This window comes from Hippopotamus amphibius, chromosome 10 (genome assembly GCF_030028045.1).
Source record: "Hippopotamus amphibius kiboko isolate mHipAmp2 chromosome 10, mHipAmp2.hap2, whole genome shotgun sequence".
Classification (NCBI taxonomy): Eukaryota; Metazoa; Chordata; class Mammalia; order Artiodactyla; family Hippopotamidae; genus Hippopotamus; species Hippopotamus amphibius.
In genome coordinates, this window is record NC_080195.1 from 113,360,517 (window position 1) to 113,381,408 (window position 20,892).

A 20,892-nucleotide genomic window follows, 5' to 3' on the forward strand; every position below is an offset into this window, starting at 1 on the left:
AAAGAAAAACTAAATAAATGGAGACATAGTTTATTTTTGTAGATGGACTCAATATTGTGAAGATGTCAGTTCTTCCCAACTTGATCTATAGATTCAATGCCATCCCAATCAAAACCCTTCTTTTGTGAATGTTGGCAAACTGATTCTAAAGTTTATTTGTAGAAGCAGAAGACCCGGAATAGCCAACACAATACTGAAGGAAAAGAACAAAGTCAGAAGACTGTCACTACCCGACTTCACTACTTACTGTAAAGCTACAATAATCAAGGCAGTGTGATATTGATGAAAGAAAAGGCAAATAGATCAAGGGAACAGAATGGAGAGCTCAGAGATAGACCTGCGTAAGTATAGTCAACTGATCTTTGACAAAGGAGCAAAGGCAACACAGTGGAACAGAGATGGCCTCTTCAACAAATGGTGCTGGAACAACTAGACATTCGTGTGCAACAAATGAATCTAGACACAAATCTTACACCCTTTACAAAAATTAATTCAAAATTATAAAACTCCTAGAAGATACATGGGAGAAAACCTCCATGGCCTTGGGTATGATGATGCCTTTTTTAGATGCAATGCCAAGGCACCTTCCATGAAAGAAACCATTGATAAGCTGGACTTCATTAAAATTAAATACTTCGGGGGTTGGGGGGGATGAATTGGGAGACTGGGATTGCCATATATACATTACTAATAAGAAAAAAAGTATCAAACTGTACACTTTGGATATATGCAATTTAGTGTATGTCAATTGTATGTCAATAAAATTTCTTAAAGAAAAAGAAATTAAATACGTCTACCTGCAAAAGACAATGTCTAGAGAATTATAAGACAAGCCACAGACCTTTAGCAATCTGATGAAGGACTGTTATCCAAAATATACAAAGAACTCTAAAAACTCAACAACGAGGAAACAAACAACCTGTTAAAATGGACCAAGGACCTAAACAGACACCTCACCAAGGAAGACATACAGATGGCAAATAAGCATAGGAAAACATGCTCCACATTATATGTCATCAAGGAAATGCAAACTAAAACAAAAATGAGACACCAAAACACACCTATTTGAATGGCCAAAATCGTGAACACGGACAACACTAAATGCTGACAAGGACATGGAGTAACAGGAACTCTTATTCATTCCTGGTGGGAATGCAAAATGGTCTAGCCACTTTGGAAAATAGTTTGGCGGGTTCTTACAAAACTAAACATGTGCTAACCATACGATCTAGCAATTGTACTGCTTTGTACTTACCCAAAGGACTTGAAAATTATGTTCATACAAAAACCTGCACAAAGATGTTTATAGCAGCTTTATTAATAATTGCCCAAACTTGGACGTAACCAAGATGTCCTTTCGTACGTGAATGGATAAAGAAACTAGTACCTTTAGCCCATGGAACATTTCAGCCCTAAAAGCAAGTGAGCTACTAAGTCATAAAAAGATATGGACGAACCTTGAACATCTATTACTAAGTGACAAAAACCAGTCTGAGAAGACTATACACTCTATGGTTCCAACTACATGACATTCTGGAAAAGCCAAAGCTATGCAGACAATAAAAAGATTAGTGGTAGCCAGGGAGTGGGATGGAAGGATGACTAGGCAGGACAGAGGGGTTTTAAGGCAGGGAAATTACTCCGTATGAGGCCATAGGAGGAACATATGCCGTTATGCATTTGTGCAAACCCGTGGAGTGTGCAAAATTGAGAGTGAGGTCTCATGAAAACTGGACTCCTGGTGTTCATGGTGTGTCGGTTCATCGATTCTAACAAATATGCACTCTGATGGGTATGTTGATGTCGGGGGACTGGGCATGTATAGGAAATGTCTGTATCTTCCCCTCAGTGTTGCTGTGAACCTAAAACAGCTCTAAAGCTTTTGGGTTAATTGGAGAAAAAAAATAAAGACATCTAGTATGTTTTGGTCCCAAAACATTAAGGTATGGTTGCAAGCATCCTCTGCTCCGAATGCCTTTTATTTATAACCCGTGTTGTAAGAAAGAGAACAAAGTCGGTGAGGCTGGCCTTTATAACCTTTAATTGGATGGTTCCTTCCCTGTTTCTGCTCTTCCCCCTTCCCTGCGTCCTGCAGATCCTCCTTTTTCCTGGGCTCTGCAGCCCTCTGCCCCGTCATCTCAGAGCAGCTTCATAACATCTCCCTTCGCAGGGTGCTGCCCCTCCTGACTCGCTGTCTCTTCCCATGGAATCTCTGGTCCTCACGTTATCCATGTACTCACGTGTTCACCAGAGACCCGTGGAGTAGTCCCGCCGTGTCAGGCTCTGTTCCAGGCACTGGGGTCCCAGAGATACTCCTGGTCAGGCCCTGCCTTGGGGGATCTTATATCCTGCTGAAGGAGACAGACAGTAAACAGCCCCCCAAACAAGGAAAAGAACTCGGATGGGGATAAGAGCCGTGAAGAAGAGTCGTGGGGAGTGAGGGGTGGGTCCAGGCGAGCCCTCTCTGAGGAGCCCCCTTTGTGTCCAGATGCGACCATCATGAAGGGGGCGTCGTTATCCTCGGCCACCGGTCACAAGGGTAGCCTGAGGGCCTTTTGATGTCCCCTTCCCCGTATCTCACGTCTCCGGCTTGTTTTCCATTACAGTTGACACCACCCCTGTTGAAAAGGCATCACTCCTCTTTTACCCTAATGTCCTTCTAACAGCCCAGCCCCCTAGTGCTCCCCACCAATCTGAACCTACCATCTCACTGTGCTCCCCGGGGATGCGCCCCCTCCCCCCCCCTCCCCCCGCCCCCAGCCCTGCTTCAGCAGGCAGGAAGCCACATTTTACCCAGGGGCTCTTGTTCAGCCCCCAAGTTAGAGCTAAGGAGTCTGACAGTAGATGCTCCACACTGAGAAATCCGGAGCCCAATTCCATCCTTGTGGGCGTTCACCTCAAATGAACAGCTTGTGTTGAATTATAGCTCATTTTGAATTGACTGGGTTATCCAGGGATTTTCAGGCCTTGAATATATATAATTTTAAAAGATGGTTCCGGTGTGGTCATGACTCAGACCCCTAGCAAAAGCAAACACAAATGTCTCCTGGAGAAAATTATTTTCTCTAGCCTCAAGACATTCTTTCACATAGTTTTTCAAATGCAGTCTCCAGTGCCCATCCAGGACAGCAGCTTCCAAAGATTTCAGCCAAATCAAGGTCATCAGAATCAGATGCAGGCTGTTTACTAGGTAGGCTGATTATGACCAAGAAATAAAAGCAGCTGGGCTTCCCTGGTGGCACAGTGGTTGAGAATCCGCCTGCCAATGCAGCGGACACGGGTTCGATCCCTGCTCCAGGAAGATCCCACATGCTGCGGAGCAACAAAGCCCCAGCGCCACAACAACTGAGCCTGCGCTTTAGAGCCCGTGAGCCACAACTATTGAGCCCACGTGCTGCAACTACTGAAGCCCACGCACCTAGAGCCTGTGCTCCGCAACAAGAGAAGCCACGGCAATGAGGAGCCTGTGCACCACAACGAAGAGGAGCCCCCACTCACTGTAACTAAAAAGAAAACCCACGCACAGCAAAAAAGACCCAACACAGCCAATAAAAATGAATAAATAAATATATAAATTAAAAAAAAAGAAATAAAAGCAGCCTTTGAGATACCGTCAAGAAACAGAATTTTATAAAAAGTAACATTTTTGAAAAAGAACCCAATAGAACTTCTAGAAATAGAAAAAAACACACAGTAACAACAACAACAAACTCAACAAACAGGTTTAACAGCAGATTCCATGGAGCCGAACACATCATTAGTGAACTGCAGGGAAAGTCAGAAAAAGCTACACACAGAGCAAGTAAAGAGAAAGGGTGAGCAGTGTTGGGGAGACACGGTGATAAAGGTCTCACAGCTCCGAAAGAGAAGACGGGACGTTAGTTTCCAGAAATTTCTGGGCATTTCAATGCATTAACTCTCCAGCTGTGTGGTAAATAAGAAAAAACTGAATTGACTTAATTGTAAAGAAGTTACATCTAATTATGTAAAAAAAAATAATTTTAAGTCTTAGCATTTTATGTGATACGGATTTTCGAGATGCAGAATTAAACTTAGGAAGCAAGGTCATTCACAGATACACGCAGACGGAACTTAGGGCTCATGGCTATTAAAATACTGTTATTAGGAGGCCCTGGAGTCGTCCCATTGCTGTGACTTAAGCCAGCAGATAAAGGCTCAGAGGTAGTAAGTGTGGTGTCGCTTGGAGTCCTGGAGAATCCTCGCTCACTAACTGATGACCTTTGTGACATTTGATGTTTCACTTTGCCGTTTGTAAAATGGTTCAGGTGTCTTCCCTTTAGGCCAGGGGTTCCCAGCCCTGGGGCGTGGACCGATGTCGGTCCGCAGCCTGTTAGAAATGGGGCTGCACAGCAGGAGGTGAGCCACAGCCGCTCCCCATCACTCCTCATCACTCACATTACCACCTGAACCATCCATCCATCCATCACCCCCCCTCCCTGGCTCCCCATCCGTTGAAAAATTGTCTTCCACGAAACTGGTCCCTGCTGCCAAAAAGGTTGGGGGCTGCTGTTTTAGGCTATTTGTGCGGTTGGAAAAGATTTCTCAGTAAAACGTCCAGAACAGAGCGTGGCCCGTGGTGGGGGCTCCATGGCTAGAGGGTGGTAACTGCCATGAAGAGTCATCTGAGTTCAAAGTTCATGTGGAAAGTAAACATGAACTTATTTACAAAACAGAAACAGACTCACAGACTTAGAGAACGAACTTATGGTTACCAGGGAGGAAGGGTGGGGGGAGAGATAGACTGGGAGTTTGGGATTGACACGTACACACTGCTATATTTAAAACAGATAACTAATAAGGACCTACTGTCTAGCACAGGGAACTCTGCTCAGTACTCTGTAATAACCTAAATGGGAAAAAAATTGAGAAAGAATAGATACATGTATATGTATAACTGAATCACTTTGCTGTACACCTGAAAATAACAACATTGTTAATTAACTCTGCTCCAATATAAATTTTTTTAAAAAATTTAATATTAAAAAAAAAAACCCAAAGTTCATGTGGAAAGTAAACATGTAAGAATCGCTAGGAAATACCTAAGCAGAAGGAAATAAGGCAGAAAGAACAGAATATAAGGTCCAGACATGGATGCGATTACACATGGGACTTAAGATGAGAAAGGGGCATTTCAGGTCAGTGGAGGGAGAAGATTATTCAGCATTCAGGGAACAGCTGGCTGGCCAGCTGGAGGAAAATAACTGTGGATTTCCAACAAAATTTAGTCTAGAGGGATCAAATACTTTAATTAAAAAATAAGAAAATATGGGGAAATGGAGGGAGAAAAAGACCTTTCTAAGCAAAACAAAACTCAAAAACTGTAAACAGAAAAATCAAAAGTTTTTAACTGCCTAGGGAGAAAAATTTCATACTCAAAGTAAAAAACAAACGGAAGATTTTTTTATTACCTGCAATAAGGAACTAATAAATATAGAATCGTAAAACCTATAATATAGAATTTAGAATTATATATCAAGGGTACAGTAGATGTCCCTTTGTGCAGAAAGGGGAGGGGTGCTTTACACTGTCTTTATATACGCGAGGGTGTCCCCACCCTCCTCAGCTCCTTGCTATTTTGGTTGCTTCACATCAGAGTGTGTTTTAAGGAACTCCCCTTCCTAAAAGACAGTGCTTTCCCAAAGTAAGCAAGTGAGGTGAAAAGCAAGCAGTAAAAATTATCCTTGAAAAGCCTTTAAAATTAAACATGCACAGATGCAGCTGGGAGGTGGGGCACATCAGTGAACACAACATCCATCGGGGTTTGTTTTGGCAAAATCTCAAGATAAGCAATAGACAAGCCCAGCAGTTCTTCTTCCAGGAATTTATTTATTTGCTTGTTTCACATAAGTGAAACACTCTATGTGAGAGGTTTTCATTACAGAATGTTAGTCCTAACAAAAGTTGGAAAAGCAGAAGCTATGCTAGGGAGCTGGAAAATCGCAGTCCATCCTTGCTGTAGGATGCGCTGCGGGTGTGGAAAGAGTGGGGAATAGCTCTGTGCACACACGTGGCTGACTTTCCAAGGTATCTTGAGAAGCAAGATGTGGGTAAGAGTGAAAGAATGTCAGTTTGTCAAAGTGTGGGGGGAGAGAGATTCTTATTTGGTTAAATACGTATAAAGAAATTCTGGAAGGACACCCAAGAAATTAATAACCTAGGTTCTCTATTAGGTAGAAAGGATGCAGGAGTGGGGAGGTGGGTAGTAGGTAGTTATCACTACCTACCTTTTAATATATTTTAAAAAATAGAACTATGTATGTGTATTATCTACTGCACAAGTTATTTCTCAAAGCTACTATAATCAGAAAGAAAAAGACTAACAACTTAGAAAAATCGGCAATGTATGTGACTAAATCATTCCTGGAAAAAGAAAAACGCACAAATCACAAATATATTTTTTAATACATCTTTGTTGGAGTATAACTGCTTTACAATGTTGTTAGTTTCTGCTGTACAACAAAGTGAATCAGCTATATGTATACGTATATCCCATATCCCCTCCCTCTTGAGCCTCCCTCCCACCCTCCCTGTCCCACCCACTAGGTCATCACCAAGGACCGAGCTTATCTCCCAGTTCTATGCAGCGGCTTCCCACTAGCCATCTATCTTAACCTTGGTACTGTATATATGTCAATGCTATTCTCTTACTACATCCCAGCCTCCCTTTCCCACCTGTGTCCTCAAGTCACTTCTCTACATCTATGTCTCTGTTTCCTGTCCTGTCACTAGGTTCTTCAGTACCATTTTTTCTAGATTCCATATATATGAGTTAGCATATGGTATTTGTTTTTCTCTTTCTGACTTACTTCATTCTGGATGACAGTCTCTACGTCCATCCACCTCACTACAAAAAACTCAATTTCATTCTTTTTTATGGCTGAATAATATTCTGTTGTATATATGTGCCACATCTTCTTTATCCATTCATGTGTTGATGGACATTTAGGTTGCTTTCATGTCCTGGCAATTGTAAATAGTGCTGCAATGAACATAGTGGTACATGAGTCTTTTTGAATTATGGTTTTCTCATGGTATATGCCCAGTAGTGGTATTGCTGGGTCATATGGCAGTTCTATTTTTAGTTTTTTAAGGAATCTCCATACTGTTTTCCTTAGTGGCTGTATCAATTTACTTTCCCACCAACAGTGCAGGAGGGTTCCCTTTTCTCCACATCCTCTCTGGCACTTATTTTTCCTAGGTTTTTTGATGATGGCCATTCTGACCAGTGTGAGGTAATACTTCATTGTGGTTTTGATTTGCATTTCTCTAATGATTAATGATGTTGAGCATCTTTTCATGTGCTTCTTGGCCAACTGTATGTCTTCTTTGGAGAAATGTCTATCTAGGTCTTCAGCCCATTTTTGGATTGGGTTGTTTGTCTTTTTGACATTGAGCTGCATAAGCTGCTTATTAATCCTTTGTCAATTGCTTTAACAAATAGCTTTTAACCCTATGAAAGTATGCCAAGGCCATCACTTTAATGAGAGAACCAATTAGAACAATACTAAGTTTTCTTTCAACAGTAGATTAGTATATATCAAAAAGTTGGATAGCTCCAGCCGCGGTGTTGTGCTGTGGGGAAGGGAGAAGGATTTGTAAACCCCGGAGCGAGGTTCTGCCTACCCGAGGCCGCTGCTGTGCAGAGACCCTGGGGGAAGCCACCGTCACCATGTCTGACCAGGAGGCAAAACCTTCAACTGAGGACTTGGGGGATAAGAAGGAAGGAGAATATATTAAACTCAAAGTCATCGGACAGGATAGCAGTGAGATTCACTTCAAAGTGAAAATGGCAACACATCTCAAGAAACTCAAAGAATCATACTGTCAAAGACAGGGAGTTCCCATGAATTCACTCAGGGTTCTCTTCGAAGGTCAGAGAATTGCTGATAATCACACTCCAAAAGAACTGGGAATGGAGGAAGAAGATGTGATTGAAGTTTATCAGGAACAAACAGGGGGTCATTCAACGGTTTAGATATTCTTTTTATTTTTTTTTTCTTTTCCCTTAATCCTTTTTTATTTTTAAAAATAGTTCTTTTGTAATGTGGTGTTCAAACAATTGAAAACTGGCACCCCATCTCTTTAAAACATCTGGTAATTTGAATTCTAGTGCCCATTATTCATTATTGTTTGTTTTCATTGTGCTGATTTTTGGTGATCAAACCTCAGCCCCCTTCATATCACCCTCTCCTTTTTAAAAATTACACGTGTGCACAGAGAGGCCGCCTTTTCCAGGACTGTGCATTTGCAGGCTTGTGATAAATAAGATTGACTGATGCGAGTGTTCATAATGACTTTCCAATTGCCCCTGCAGTTCTAGCATGTGATTGCTTCACTCCTGGACTGTAACTTTCAGTGGGAGATGGAAGTTTTTCAGAGAACTGAACTGTGGAAAAATGACCTTTGCTTAACTTGAAGCTACTTTTAAGCTATGAGGGTCTGGACCAAAAGAAGAGGAATATCAGGCTGGAGTCAAAATGACAGAGGTGGTGAGAATAATGACTAACTCCAAAGATGGCTTCACTGAAGAGAAAGCATTTTAAGATGAAAGAAAAATCTTGTCAGAAGATCCCAGAAAAGTTCTAATTTTCATTAGCAGTTAAAGTTATTCATGCAGAAGTGTATACAACAGAACACTGCTCTTTTTGACTTTATTTGTACTTTTTGGCCTGGGATATGGGTTTTAAATGGACATTGTCTGTACCAGCTTCATTAAAATAAACAAAATATTTGTAAAAACCGTAAAAAAAAAAAAAGTTCGATAACACGGTGTGTTGGGAAGGGTGTGAACAAACAGGCATTCTCATATGCTGATGGCAGGTTTGTAAACAGGTAAAACTTCTCTGTTGAGCTGTGGGAGATATCTGGTAAAATTCAGAATTCACATACCCTTTGATTTAGCAAGTTACGTCTAGGGATTTATTTTAAATCCACCCCAATATTTATGCCAAGATAGATGCACAAAGGTGTTCATTGGAGCATTGCTAATAGTAGAAAAGACTGAAAAAAAAAGTCCTTCTGCAGCCTAGTTAAAGAATAGTTTCACCCAACAATAAAATACGTGATTAAATGATCCACAATCCCACAACAGAAGATGTTTCATCAAATAATAAAAGACTAGAGCAGCAAAACAATAAAAGAATCCAGTGGCAGAATAGAATACAGGAGTCAAGTAGAACAGGTCAAGTCTGTGTGTGCTCATGCACGATGCTCTCTGAGATATTAGAACATAAAAGGTGAGTCGTGAAATACCATGTGCAACATGATATCTTATGCGTAAAAAGGATGAGGGAAATATATATGTGCCTGTGTAAGCAGAGAATAGCTCTGAAGGCTATAGGAAATGCTTGGGACAGTGGCGGTCTCTAAGGAGGGAACTCTGGACCTGGGCGTGGGAGGCAGGTACCTGTGGAGGGGACTCCTATGAAATAAGCTCGCTGCGGGGGAGGGGCTGTTAGAGAGAGAAGGGCTTTGAAGGTGAGCCGGTGGTGGCCCGGTGAAGCATGAGGTTTGGAGGGGGAATGAGGCAAAGAGTATATAACTTTTCAGTGCACATTTATTTTCAAAATTTTTAAAATAATGTGGCTTTGTAGTATGCTCATTTGGATGTGTTTCCAGTCTTTTTATGTGCATCAGTGTCCACTGTTTGTTCATGCTTTTTCACTTAACGTGCATTTCACGTATATTTTTCGTGTGTTTTACAAGTAACGCGTGGTCCTGGTGCCTATCATTTTAAGTCCCTGAGTAGAGTTCCAAGTGATGAAACAGGATTTATCTGAATAATCATTCCACCTTTTATTGCCCTCATAGGTGTCATTACCTTTTTTCAGTGTTGAGTGTACACAGCATTTCCTCTCTAAAAACATTCCTTAGTTTAGATCCCCAGACATGGCACCTATGTCATGTTTTTCCAGGGAAGTTGCTAAGGAGAACTTGAGCAGGTTTCTTACAGACTGTGTGAGAATCGGGAGTGGGGGTCTGGATGTGGGGCGATTAAAGAAAATGAAAACAGACCCTAACCTAACCAAGGAAGTACACTGAGAGTTATAAAACTATTGAAAGAAATTAAAGAAGACACAAATAAATGAATAGATATCCAGTGTTCATAGATCTGAAGATTTAATATTGATAAGCTCCTGGTACTGCCCAAAGCAATCTACATATTCAATGCAATCCCTATCAAGATATCATGTGCTTTTGGCAGAAATAGAAAAATCCATCCTTAAGATCCTATGGAATCTGAGGGGACGCTGAATAACTAAAAGTCTTGAAAAAAGAAGAACAAAGTTGGAGGGCTCGCACTTCCTGACTTCAAAACTTACTATAATGCAACAGTAATCCAAAAAATTGTGGTGCTGGCATAAAGACAATCAATCAATAGAATAGACCAGGGAGGCCAAAAAGTATCCCTCTAATACATGGTCAAATTATCTTTGACAAACACACACACACACATATTTTTTTTTTTTGACAAGGACGTCAAGACCATTCAATGGGGAAAGGAAAGTCTCTTCAACAAATGGGAGTTGGGAAAACTGCATATCCACATGCAAAAGAATGAAGTCAGACCCCTACCTAAAACCGTGTGCAAAAAAATTAACTCAAAGTGGACTAAAGACCTAAAACTGTAAATCTCCTAGAAGAAAACACAGGAGAAAAGCTTCATGGCATTGGAGGTAATAATTTATTGTATATGCCACCAAAAAACACAGGCATCAAAAGCAAAAATAGATAAGTCAAATAGAAACTATATCAAACAAAAATTTCTGTACATTAAAAGACACAATCAACACAGTGAAAACAATGGGATGGGAAAATATTCACCAACCATACATCTGATAATGAGTTAATGTCCAGAATATTTCAAGAACTTCTACAACTCAATGACAACAAAAACAACCAGATTTATTAATGGGCCAAGGACTTGAATAGACATTTCTCCAGAGATAATATACAGATAGCCAACAAGCATAGGAAAAGAGGCTCAACATCACTGATTATTAGAGAAATGCAAATCAAACTACGCTGAGATATCACCACATGTCCTTCAGGGTGACTACCATGAAAATTTTAAGAAACAGCAAATCCTGTGTTGGTGAGGATGTGGAGAAATCGGAACACTTGTGTGCTGTTGTCAGGAGTGTAAAATGGTGCAGCCACTGTGGAAAACAGTATGACTGTTCCTCAGAAAAACTAAAATAGAATTACCATGTGATCCAGGGATCCCACTTCTGGTATGTACCCAAAAGAATGGAAAAGACGTGTGCACATGCGTGTTCTTAGCAGCATTATTGACACTAGTTAAGTGGTGGAAACAACCCAAGTTCATCAAGGGATGGATGGATGAACAAGATGTGCAATATTATTCGGCCTTAAAAACAATTGAAATCCTGTCACGTGCTACAACAGGGATGAACATTGAGGACGTTATACAAGGGAAACAAGCCAGTCGTAACAAGGCAAACACTGTATGATTCCACGTACATGAGGTATCTGAAGTAGTTTCTTTCTCTGGGAAGAGAAAATAGAATGGTAGTTACCAGGTGCTGGGGAGGTGGGGGGGGAGGAGCTGGGAAATTGGTGATTATTGGGAACAGAGTTTTAGTTTTGCAAGATAAAAAGTTCCAGGGTTCTGTTGTGCAACAATGTGACTATACTTAACACTACTGAACTGTGCACTTAAAAGTGTAAAATTTTTTAATTTGGTAAAAGGTGATAAATTTTATGTTATTCACTTTTTGACCACATTCAAGAGAAAAAAATAAAATAAAAGCAAACCTGGAGATAAAACTCCATCTCTGACATGAGGTGAGCTCAAGACAAAGATGAGATTCTTGGTAGATGAAACCAACACTCCCTTTAGTGAGCCGATTCACATGTTTAATGTAATTGTTAGGAACGGTTGGAGAATGACTTCTGAGTATCACAGTAGAGCAGCTCAGAATGGCATCCACACTGAAACACGCGGCACTCAGGCCAGGTACCATTCTGGAGTCCTGGGGGAGGATTCCCAAAGGAGACCCCTGTCTTGTGTTCCCTCTGATTTGGAAGACAGCAGGCAGAGGGTGACCTAGAAAAATAAGGCCACACTGTCCACAGGGCATGTGTCCCTAGGCTCCCTGGACCGCACCACACGGGAGCTTCTCAGGAGGGAAAGAGGGTGGTGGAGGGCAGGTCACAGCCAAGGCCCCTGTGACAACACAGGGTACTTTGTGTCATTGTGGAAGGCTCTGGGCTTTCTTGGGGGAGCAGAATTGCAGGATCCAGCAGGCACAGAGGGTGGTGAGCCTGCCTCTCTGGAATTCTTTTTCCACAAAAGTGACCAACTGCCCTTGAAGGCTTAACTTGCCCTTGGGAGCCTGAGGCCACTGTGACCTCGCTGTAAAACCTGATGGATGTCTGGAATGCAAGCCCACCTGTGGCAGGAAGAAGCAGCTGTTCCAGTTTGGCCATGGGCAGTCTCCCAGGAAGGCTGACTCTCACCTGAGCAAGCCTGGCCTCCTGTAAACCCAGGGACCTGCAGGCCTGCCACCCTGACCGTGGGGCCTGGGAAACTCTTCTTGTCCTATTTTCCCTAATCAATCCTGGAGTAAAGGAGGAAGCCTGCCGGCCTGTGCACACAGCAGTGGGCAGGAAGTTCAAGAGCCTTACAGCGTTGCCCCCGGGGACCTGGACTTCGAACCTGGATTCCCCTGGGATCCGGGTTTGCCTTCTAAGCGACTCAGATTATGCCTATCTTGGCGGTCACTTGACCTTGTGAGACATTAAATTGGGGTCTGGGGCCGCCAGCCGTAAAGGAGGAGCGTCCTCCCTTCAGCGCAAAACCCGCTGGTTCTCTCCGGCCCCCTGCAGAGCTGAAGGTCAAGGGCGCTGCCAGCGCACCTGCCCGTCCGGCGCACCTGCCCCGCCCGCACCTGCCGGGCGTGCCACCCCGCGCACCTGCGCGCCCTCCCCGCCGCCGGCCTGTCCCCGGGGCGTGTCGCCCAGGGGTCCGCCCAGTCCTTGCGAGGCTCCCTCGGTCGCCCGGAGCTGCGGCCAAGGGTCAGGAGGGCCCGGAGCCGCACCTGGAAGATGCGCCCCGTGACTGCCGGTGAGTGCGACCACACCCCCCCCCCCCCCCCCGCCACCCACCGCGGGGGGCGGGACGGGGGACCCGGCCTGGGAGAGTCGCGGACGGGAGGGTCCTCCCTTAGACCTCAGATCGCGAATGCACGACGCGAAGCCGGCAGGGCAAATCGGCCTGGGTTTCCTCGGCCCTGCAGCGCGTCCTGGCCGCCCTTATGCGTGCAGGCGAGGATGGCCGGGAGATCAGCGACGGTGACGCTTTGCCTGGAAAGTAGGTGTTGGCTGAGCGCAGCCAGAGCAGAACCCAATGAGTCCCAAGGGGAGAGGGCTCCTTCCACCCGGGCGCAGGTGCCTGTAGGGGCGCCCCGCCCCCGACCTCCTGGGCCGGGAGGGGGCTGCCGGGCAGGCGCGGGTTGGAGGCTCTTGTGGACTCCACCTGGGGCTTCTCGGGCGGACGTCAGAGCCAGTTATGAAAAGTGCCGAGAAGGTGAGACAGCCCTTTTTAGGTCACGGGCCTGTGGGTGGGTGAGAAGGGAGGACTAATTAACATGGAATGCCCCATTGTCCCTTATGAGAACAGTTCCCCTAGCATCTTTTTGTAAGGCTCCCCCACCCCCCTCATTCTACCAAGCTACTTGAGCCTGCAGAGGATTTGGGGTAAAAAAAAGAGGAAAGAAGAAAAGAAAACTATATCTTGAGTCATTTCATCTCAGTGCGTATCTACGGTGGCCTCTGCACCTGGCCTGCCTCCCGGCCTGAGTACACAGGGTAGGCTGGGGTCCGGCTGAACCACTGGCCTCTGCCACACATTTCCTTTCTGACTGGTTTTGCTGTTTCTTCTTATAATCTGAGGAAACTGGATTCTTCCCAGAGCAAGGCGGTATATTGTACAAGCATTAAAAGTTCAAATATGGAAAGTTCTCTCGGCGTCTCTAGGGGTCAGCTGCCCATCTCAGGGTGGCAGGCCATTGCCTCGAGGTGTTTGTTAGACTCTGTGGTCTCCTTCCTTCCTAAGTGCGTTCTGGTTGTGTGGTCACACTGCAGAAAGTTCTGGGCACTGCCTTTCTGCTCCATCCCTAATGTGTAGGAGAGGCAGATTTTAAGATTTTTATTTGTGTAAAATATTCATGTTTTCTACAAAGCCATTGGTTTATGAACAGTACTGGCTCAGGTAACTTGTGTGGATTGTAGGTTAAATGCAAGGAGATATGTATTTTTTTTTCTTGGCAGAAAATGTCTCCCTCGGGGCCCTGACTTTCCTTACAGCAATTTGGAAGACTTGTTTCCATTATTTCTGTGTTATACGCTTAACATCCAATTTGATGCTCACTTCGTGGAAAATGCTGAATGTTATCAGATTGCTTGCCCCCATGCAAAACTTTTTCACATGCACCGCTCGTGATTCATGTTCTTTCACATCAAGGTTTAAGGTTGCACCGGCTCTGCATATATCCGGGTGTGTGGCTGTCAGAGAAATTACTCACAGAAACTCAAAGGCCACATCACGTTTATTTTGGGAGCTAAAGATTTGGCAGCATTCGTGGAAGCAACATTTCCCTGGATGCTTCCGTCAAGCCCCGGGTCTATCCCACGTAGGAACCCAGCTCACAGAAAGGACATTCAGACTGAAGGCATGAAGTCAATTAAGCCACCACCACCCTTCACCCAGGGGCAGCTGCCCTAAGCAGTCATCCTAATTCCTCAAAGTTAAGGGCGTTGCCACATGAACTTTGAAAAGTGCATTGCTCTGCAAACCTGAACCAAAGTGTGCAGGCGTGGCACTTCCCAGCCGAATTGCCAAAAAGCCTCAGTCAACAGGACAGTGACATCAGAGGATGCTGGTCCCAGCAGAGCCTGGAACCACAGAGCAGCTGCACCCCACGTCTGGCTCAGCTGCCCCTCAGCACCTCCAGCCCCTCAGGGACAAGAGGTGCAGGTGTGGCTGCCTCAGGGTGAGGGGAAGTGGTTTCCTGTGGGGAGGCTTTCAGTGACAGATGGCATCCTCCGTCACTTCCTGTGGAAGGAAATCCCTGCAGTATGTGTTCTTATGAGCTCAGAACGGCCCTCTGCGGGACCCCTGGATTGGAGGTGGGGGGGATCCCCAGAGCCCCCTTACCGGTAACCTGCCTTAGTGCACACTGGCTTCCGGACTGCTTTGTCCTCCAGGCTAAGTGAGGTGTCCGGGCCAGCCTGAGACCCCCAAGAGTCTGAGGGTGGGGTGAGGGAAGGACACACACGCATGCCCCCTAACAGAGGGTTGCCGAGAAGGAAGTTCTTCCTACCTGTGTTCAGGATTGGCCTTTGCTCTAATACTCCCGGGTACCTGCTGGGTGGACGCGCTTAGGATGTGTCTGTGGGCTGATGTCGACTTTATTACCTTAAGAGAAAAGGCCGGATCCTGATCACTGAGTCACAGAAGGTTCCCAGACTCTGTGAACTTCCTCTGCCTCCTTCCCCACGTCTGAAGCTGCTGGACCCCTCCTGCCGGGGCAGGCCCTCCCCTCGGAGCTGCCCTAGCTGAGTCCCTGAGCCCCCGCCTTTCCCAAGACACATCCTCACCTGTGCCCCCCACCTCCCACCCCAGGTGCTGGGTCCACTGCCGGCCCGTGCCCTGTCTTCTCGCCATGAACTGGTCCCAGCACACGCTGCTGGGTCTGCCCTCCCTCCCGAGGTGGTTCTGGCTCCAGATCGTGGCTTCTCCCAGCTACTGCAGGAAGCCTGGCCCAGGGGTCAGCAGCTGCCCACCTAGCCCGGAGCACAGACTCTTTATAGCTTTCCTAGGAGCCTTGAAAAATGTCCGGGGATGGGTGCCTGCAGCCCCACAGCCTGGGATTCATAGTTCTCCTTGTGAGGATGCGTGGGCTTTTACTCTCTCTTCATTTTCTTCCCAGTCACTTCCGCCCATGTATCCTTGTTCACCTGGGGACAAAACCATGCCTCCCTTCCATACAGGAAGGAAGGCATCTGACAGGTGGCATCTTACTCCCTTTCAAGTCTTCTCCGAACCAAACAGCAACCCTTTGCTCAAAGACCTCACGTGTGACATTCGGAAGATCTTCTGAATAATCTCGGCTTTGCCAGTTTTCTTCAAATCCGATGCTTGGGTAAAATAGTCCGTCTGGGATCTGACACACCGGACACAGTGAACTACTGTTTTTGAACCCGAGCCTCTATCGATGACAAATCCATGTTTCCGGCAGTCCCATCACACCGTTCACTCAGCCTGCATCCAGCAGCGATTTCTAGAACATCCTGTGACCCTCACCATCCTAGGTGTGTGGGCACAGACCTGGAGGGGGAGCCACGGTGGGTAGTGCCGACAGGGCACATGAAGGGCTGACCTGAGGGTGCCTGTGTAGGCTGCACCCAGGAGCCACAGAGCCACGCTGGGAGACAGATGCCCTGGGGGGTGGGGGGAGGTCTGGAGGAGAGCGCCCTGGGGCAGAGGGACAAACTCTACCCAGACTGCAGCAGGAAAGGGCAGCCGCCCGCAGCGGGTCCTCGTGGCTGGAGCACAGAGCAGACAAAGGAATTTTCAGAACAGCACTCCGGCTTCACATGTTGCCCTCACTGTGTTTTCTGTGGCTGGTGTTCCTGGCTCAGGGATGTCCCTCCATCCTAGGAACTGCAGGGACCACGCTGTCTCAGGCATTTCCCATCAAGAAACCACCTCTGCATTACGTTCTAAGCATCTTAGAGACTGCATGGTTTGGAAAAGAGAAAGAAATGGTTGATATCAAAATATGCGCTTGAAAAAAGACCAAATGGTCCAGCTGAGACAGAGGCATCCCATTTCACCAGCATGACTACTGCAGCTAACTAGCCACGCCCCCCTCCCCACCCAAGCACCAGCAAATACTGACCGATATAACCTAACCAGTGGGGGTTCCAGTGGGGGGAACCTCTAGGTGCTAGAATTGAAGAGGGAGCCAAGATCCAGGGCTCCACATGGCCGGACTGACTGACAGACAGAGGTTTGTGTTTCATCACCACCCTGAGAGAGAGGATGCCTGGGTTTGGTGCTGGAGGGTTGGGGCTGCACACGTGGAAAGGCTGCCGGTGAACACCCACTGGTCTCTGCTCAGGGCTCTGGGTGGGGAGACACCAGCCCTCTGACACTAACTAGGTGTCCAGCCTTTCCGTTCAGCTCTGACACTCTCCAGGGGTATCTTTAGACGCCAGCCACAGGGTCTCGCCTCCCCCCCCCCACACACACACTTCTGGCCAGCTGGCTACACATCTGAGGGTTCTCACAACTCCTGGGGCTTCAATATTTTGCTAGAATAACTTACAGAAATTCTAACAGCATCACTGTACGTATGGTTACAGTTTTATTCCGAAGGATCCAAGACAGGGGGACCAGCCAAATGCAGGGACATACGGGGCAAAGCCCAGGAGGGGACTGGAGGGGGCCTTCTGTGCCCACACCTCTGGGAATTGGGGTGCACACCCTCCTGGCACACAGCGTGTTCCTCACCAGGGAAGACCCCCAGGCTTCTGAGTCCAGGTTTCCTTGGGGTCTTACTACATCATTGGTCACATGACTGAGCTCCTCTCCTTCCCCTCCCTGCTCCTGGAGGTGGAGGGGTGGGGTTGAGGTGTGGGCTGGGTCTTTCTGGCCCTGTCAGCCCCTCCCTGGAAGCTATCCAAGGACCCACCCTGAGCCACTGGTTAGCATGAACTGGGCTGCGGCTGAAAGGGGCCCCACATGAACGCCAGCAGACACTCCAATCGGGAAATTCCAAGGGTTGGAGGAGTTCTGTGCCAGGAACTGTGATAAAGATGAGACCTGTTCTTCATTATATCCCCTGGGATAGATGAGCGCCCAACGTGGGGAGTTCGCAGGTCCCCCGCCAGCGAGAGAAGAGCTAGGATGGCCGGGGACCGGGGAGACGTCTGTGGCACGCACGCCAGCAAGACTGGCTGGTGGCTCCCACCGAGGGCCGGCAGGGGACGTGTGGCATCAGGAAGAGGCCCAGACGTCTGACCCTGTGCTGGGCAAGAGTGGGGCAGGAACAGATGCCGGGAGCCGGGGACAGTCAAGGGTTTCATCCGGGACGTGCTACGTGTGAGGCCCTGCGAGGCATCCTGGGTGCAGACAGGGGTCGGCAAGGGGACAGCCTTGTCCGGAGCTCAGGGGACGGTCTGGGTCTCAGCTCATCTGGGATCCTGTGGAGAGCCGCAGGCCGCACGCTGGGAGGGATGAGCCAGCGGAGCAGGCTGGGTCTGCCCAGGACATGGGACCACCTCCCCACCCCCCACCCCAGGGAGTGTGGGCGCTGTCCGGGGGGACGTGGACAGGGCAGGGCCGTCATCGGGGGGGGCCTGGGGCTGGCAGCCTGGCGGCTTTGGAAGCCTTGACCAGCACAGCTGCCCTGAGCTGTGGGTGGAAGGTGAGGCCTGGAGGCCACTGCAGAGGACGGTTATTGCCAGATGCTTGGCCTGAGAGGGGACAGAGATGAGCAGCGAGGAGGGTGGGGGGGTGAGGTGTGCAGGCTATTTCCCTCCCCCCCAGTCTTGTTTTACCCTCTGATTTTCTCCCTCCCTCCGTCCCTCCCTTTCCTCCCTCCCTTCCTCACTTCCTTCCATCCTCTATTTCTCAGGATGGACCTATCAGCACACAGGCTGATGGGGACTTCCCTGAGGTCCCTTGATGCAGGGCCTTGGGCCATCTCTGAATCTTAGCAGTTTGGGTAATCCTGCACAGGCATGACCTGTGAGCTCTTTAGGGAGTAAAATATGGAAGACCCGGGGTGGGTTGTCTGTGAAGGGACAGAGCTGTCCCCTGTGCCTCCTGGAACCCAGGAGCGGGTCAGTGCCTTTTCCTGAGGAACTGAGGGAGATTCTGGAGTTGACAGATTCTCTCCAGGGACTTTCTGTCACCGGAAAACCTGGGTGTCCCTGCAGGCTTGTCTCTGAGGATAATGACAGGCTGGGGACCTTTTCCAGTGTCACAGGGGTGGTTGTGTGCTCAAGGAAGCAACTACTATTCTCGGCACTGTTGACACAGCAGTAAACAAAACAGTACCCGCCCCCCGGAGCTTCCGTCTGCTTCCAGGAGCTTCCTCACTCCCGGAGACTCACAAGGGAAGGGTCACTTCTGTCCTTAGACCCCTTTCAGGGCCAGCTGATGAGTCCTTGACATGAGCGTTTGAAGAAGCCCTGAGACCCAATGCAGCAGCAAATAGGGAACCTTGGCCTTGACAGCCTTCACATCCTGTTTGTGGTACCCGCTCCCGTGGCTCCACTGAGTGGCTCTGGGCCCTCGCCATCCTGCCATCCTGGGTAATTCCCCTCGGGCATCCTGCTGACACTGGTGCAGGGATACCATCCACGGAAGGCCGGGGAGGGGGTCAGGAGAGCCTTGGGGAGGGAGGCACCCACATGCGTCTGTCCTGTCTGTCCGCAGGCACCTTGAAGGCACTGTTCTTCATCTTCGCCTCCCTGTGCGCCTGGTATTCCGGGTACCTGCTGGCAGAGCTCATTCCAGACGTGCCCCTGTCCAGCGCCGTCTACAGCATCCGGAGCATCGGTGAGAGGCCCGTCCTCAAAGGTGGGTACCACAGTGGGATCCAAGCAAGGACTCGCAGCCCAGCGGCAGTGGTGAGACTGGGCTCTGGCCTCAGCTCTGCCCCTACTGGCCATTTATGTTGATGAGAAGGAGGAGAAAGAGGAGGAGGTGGAGGAGGAGGTGGAGGGGAGGAGGAGGGGGAGGAGGAAGGGGAGGAGGAGGAGGAGGAAAAAGCCTCTCCAGTAGTTCCCACACCATTCCAAGGTAGGGACCCCTGCTCATGCCCTGTGAGACCCCAAGGCAAACCACGGTGTTAGGAAAACAAATTCATGGGCAGGATGTGTTTAATAAAAATATGTGTTGGAATTGGGAATGAAGTGAAATTACAAAATATCAACTAAAAATTACAGTGGGAAATGTGCAGGACCATACAGTAGTCATCTGCACCCTTTTTCACAACCTCATGGTAAATAGGTATACTGGTATATTTTTAACACAGAAATAAACTATACAAAATTAATTTGCACGAATATAAAGAACTGGGTAATGATTTTAAAAATTTGTAAATAACCATTCATTTTCAGATTTAATTATATTTTGTGGCCAGGAAAAAAAAAAAAAAAAAGAATTTTCTAGAAACTGACTATGACTGAAGTGTCTTTGTTGTAAATAAGAGCTTCGCAGGGAATCTGCTTGTACTCAGAGTATTGCCTGTGGGTTGTGGATGAGGTCCAGCGTGCTGGGAGAGACCCCACGTGCCCTCAAGGGCTTACTTTCTCATTTTCTCCATTTTTACACAAAATGTGAAGTCGGTCCTGGATGCAGGCTTGCCTCGAGCAGCTGCCTCTGACCAGGTCTTTTTAGAAGGGCTCGTTTACGTTTACGTGGTTTCTGATTCCCAGCAGCGGGGGGGGGCCAGGGAGGCTCTGTCACCCTCCCGCCTTGACTGAAGCACATCACGTTTTTGGGACCCCAAAGGTGGAGGTGAGAGGCGACCGTGACGGCTGCGTCCCGGCTCCTGCGTCCTGGGAACCTCCACGCTAGGGGACACGCGACTGCTTGGGGGTCTGGACTCAGAGCTTGGAGCCTGAGCCCAGGGATTCGTAATCTAATCCTCACGTGGATGAGAGGTTAAAAGGGGACGGCATGGCCCACGGGGCTAGGCTGGCTTTGTGGCCACGCCTGCTCCGTGCTGTCACCAGGAGCGTGGGGGGGGAGGCGCGCCCCAGGGACAGGTGCCCCTTGTTGAGGTGCTGCGTGCGGGCTCCTGCGGCGCCTGCTGGGCAGGCAGGAGG

The 20,892-nt window shown here is 47.7% G+C and overlaps 2 protein-coding genes across 2 annotated transcripts in view; both read left to right on the plus strand.

Annotated features, from left to right (window-relative positions):
- Positions 1-7,684: 7,684 nt before the first annotated feature.
- Positions 7,685-8,320, plus strand: LOC130830331 (small ubiquitin-related modifier 1-like). The gene has a single exon (XM_057697521.1). The coding sequence runs from the start codon at positions 7,691-7,693 to the stop codon at positions 7,994-7,996; it is 306 nt and encodes a 101-aa protein (XP_057553504.1). The 5' UTR covers positions 7,685-7,690; the 3' UTR covers positions 7,997-8,320.
- A 4,700-nt stretch (positions 8,321-13,020) lies between these two features.
- The window catches only part of FAM3B (FAM3 metabolism regulating signaling molecule B), a 33,729-nt gene continuing 25,857 nt past the window's right edge, over positions 13,021-20,892 (plus strand). Inside the window, exons 1-2 of the mRNA XM_057697409.1 lie at positions 13,021-13,111; positions 19,496-19,639. Of these exons, the coding sequence (XP_057553392.1) occupies positions 13,093-13,111; positions 19,496-19,639 (163 nt within the window). The 5' untranslated portion in view covers positions 13,021-13,092. The remainder of the gene's footprint in view (positions 13,112-19,495; positions 19,640-20,892) is intronic.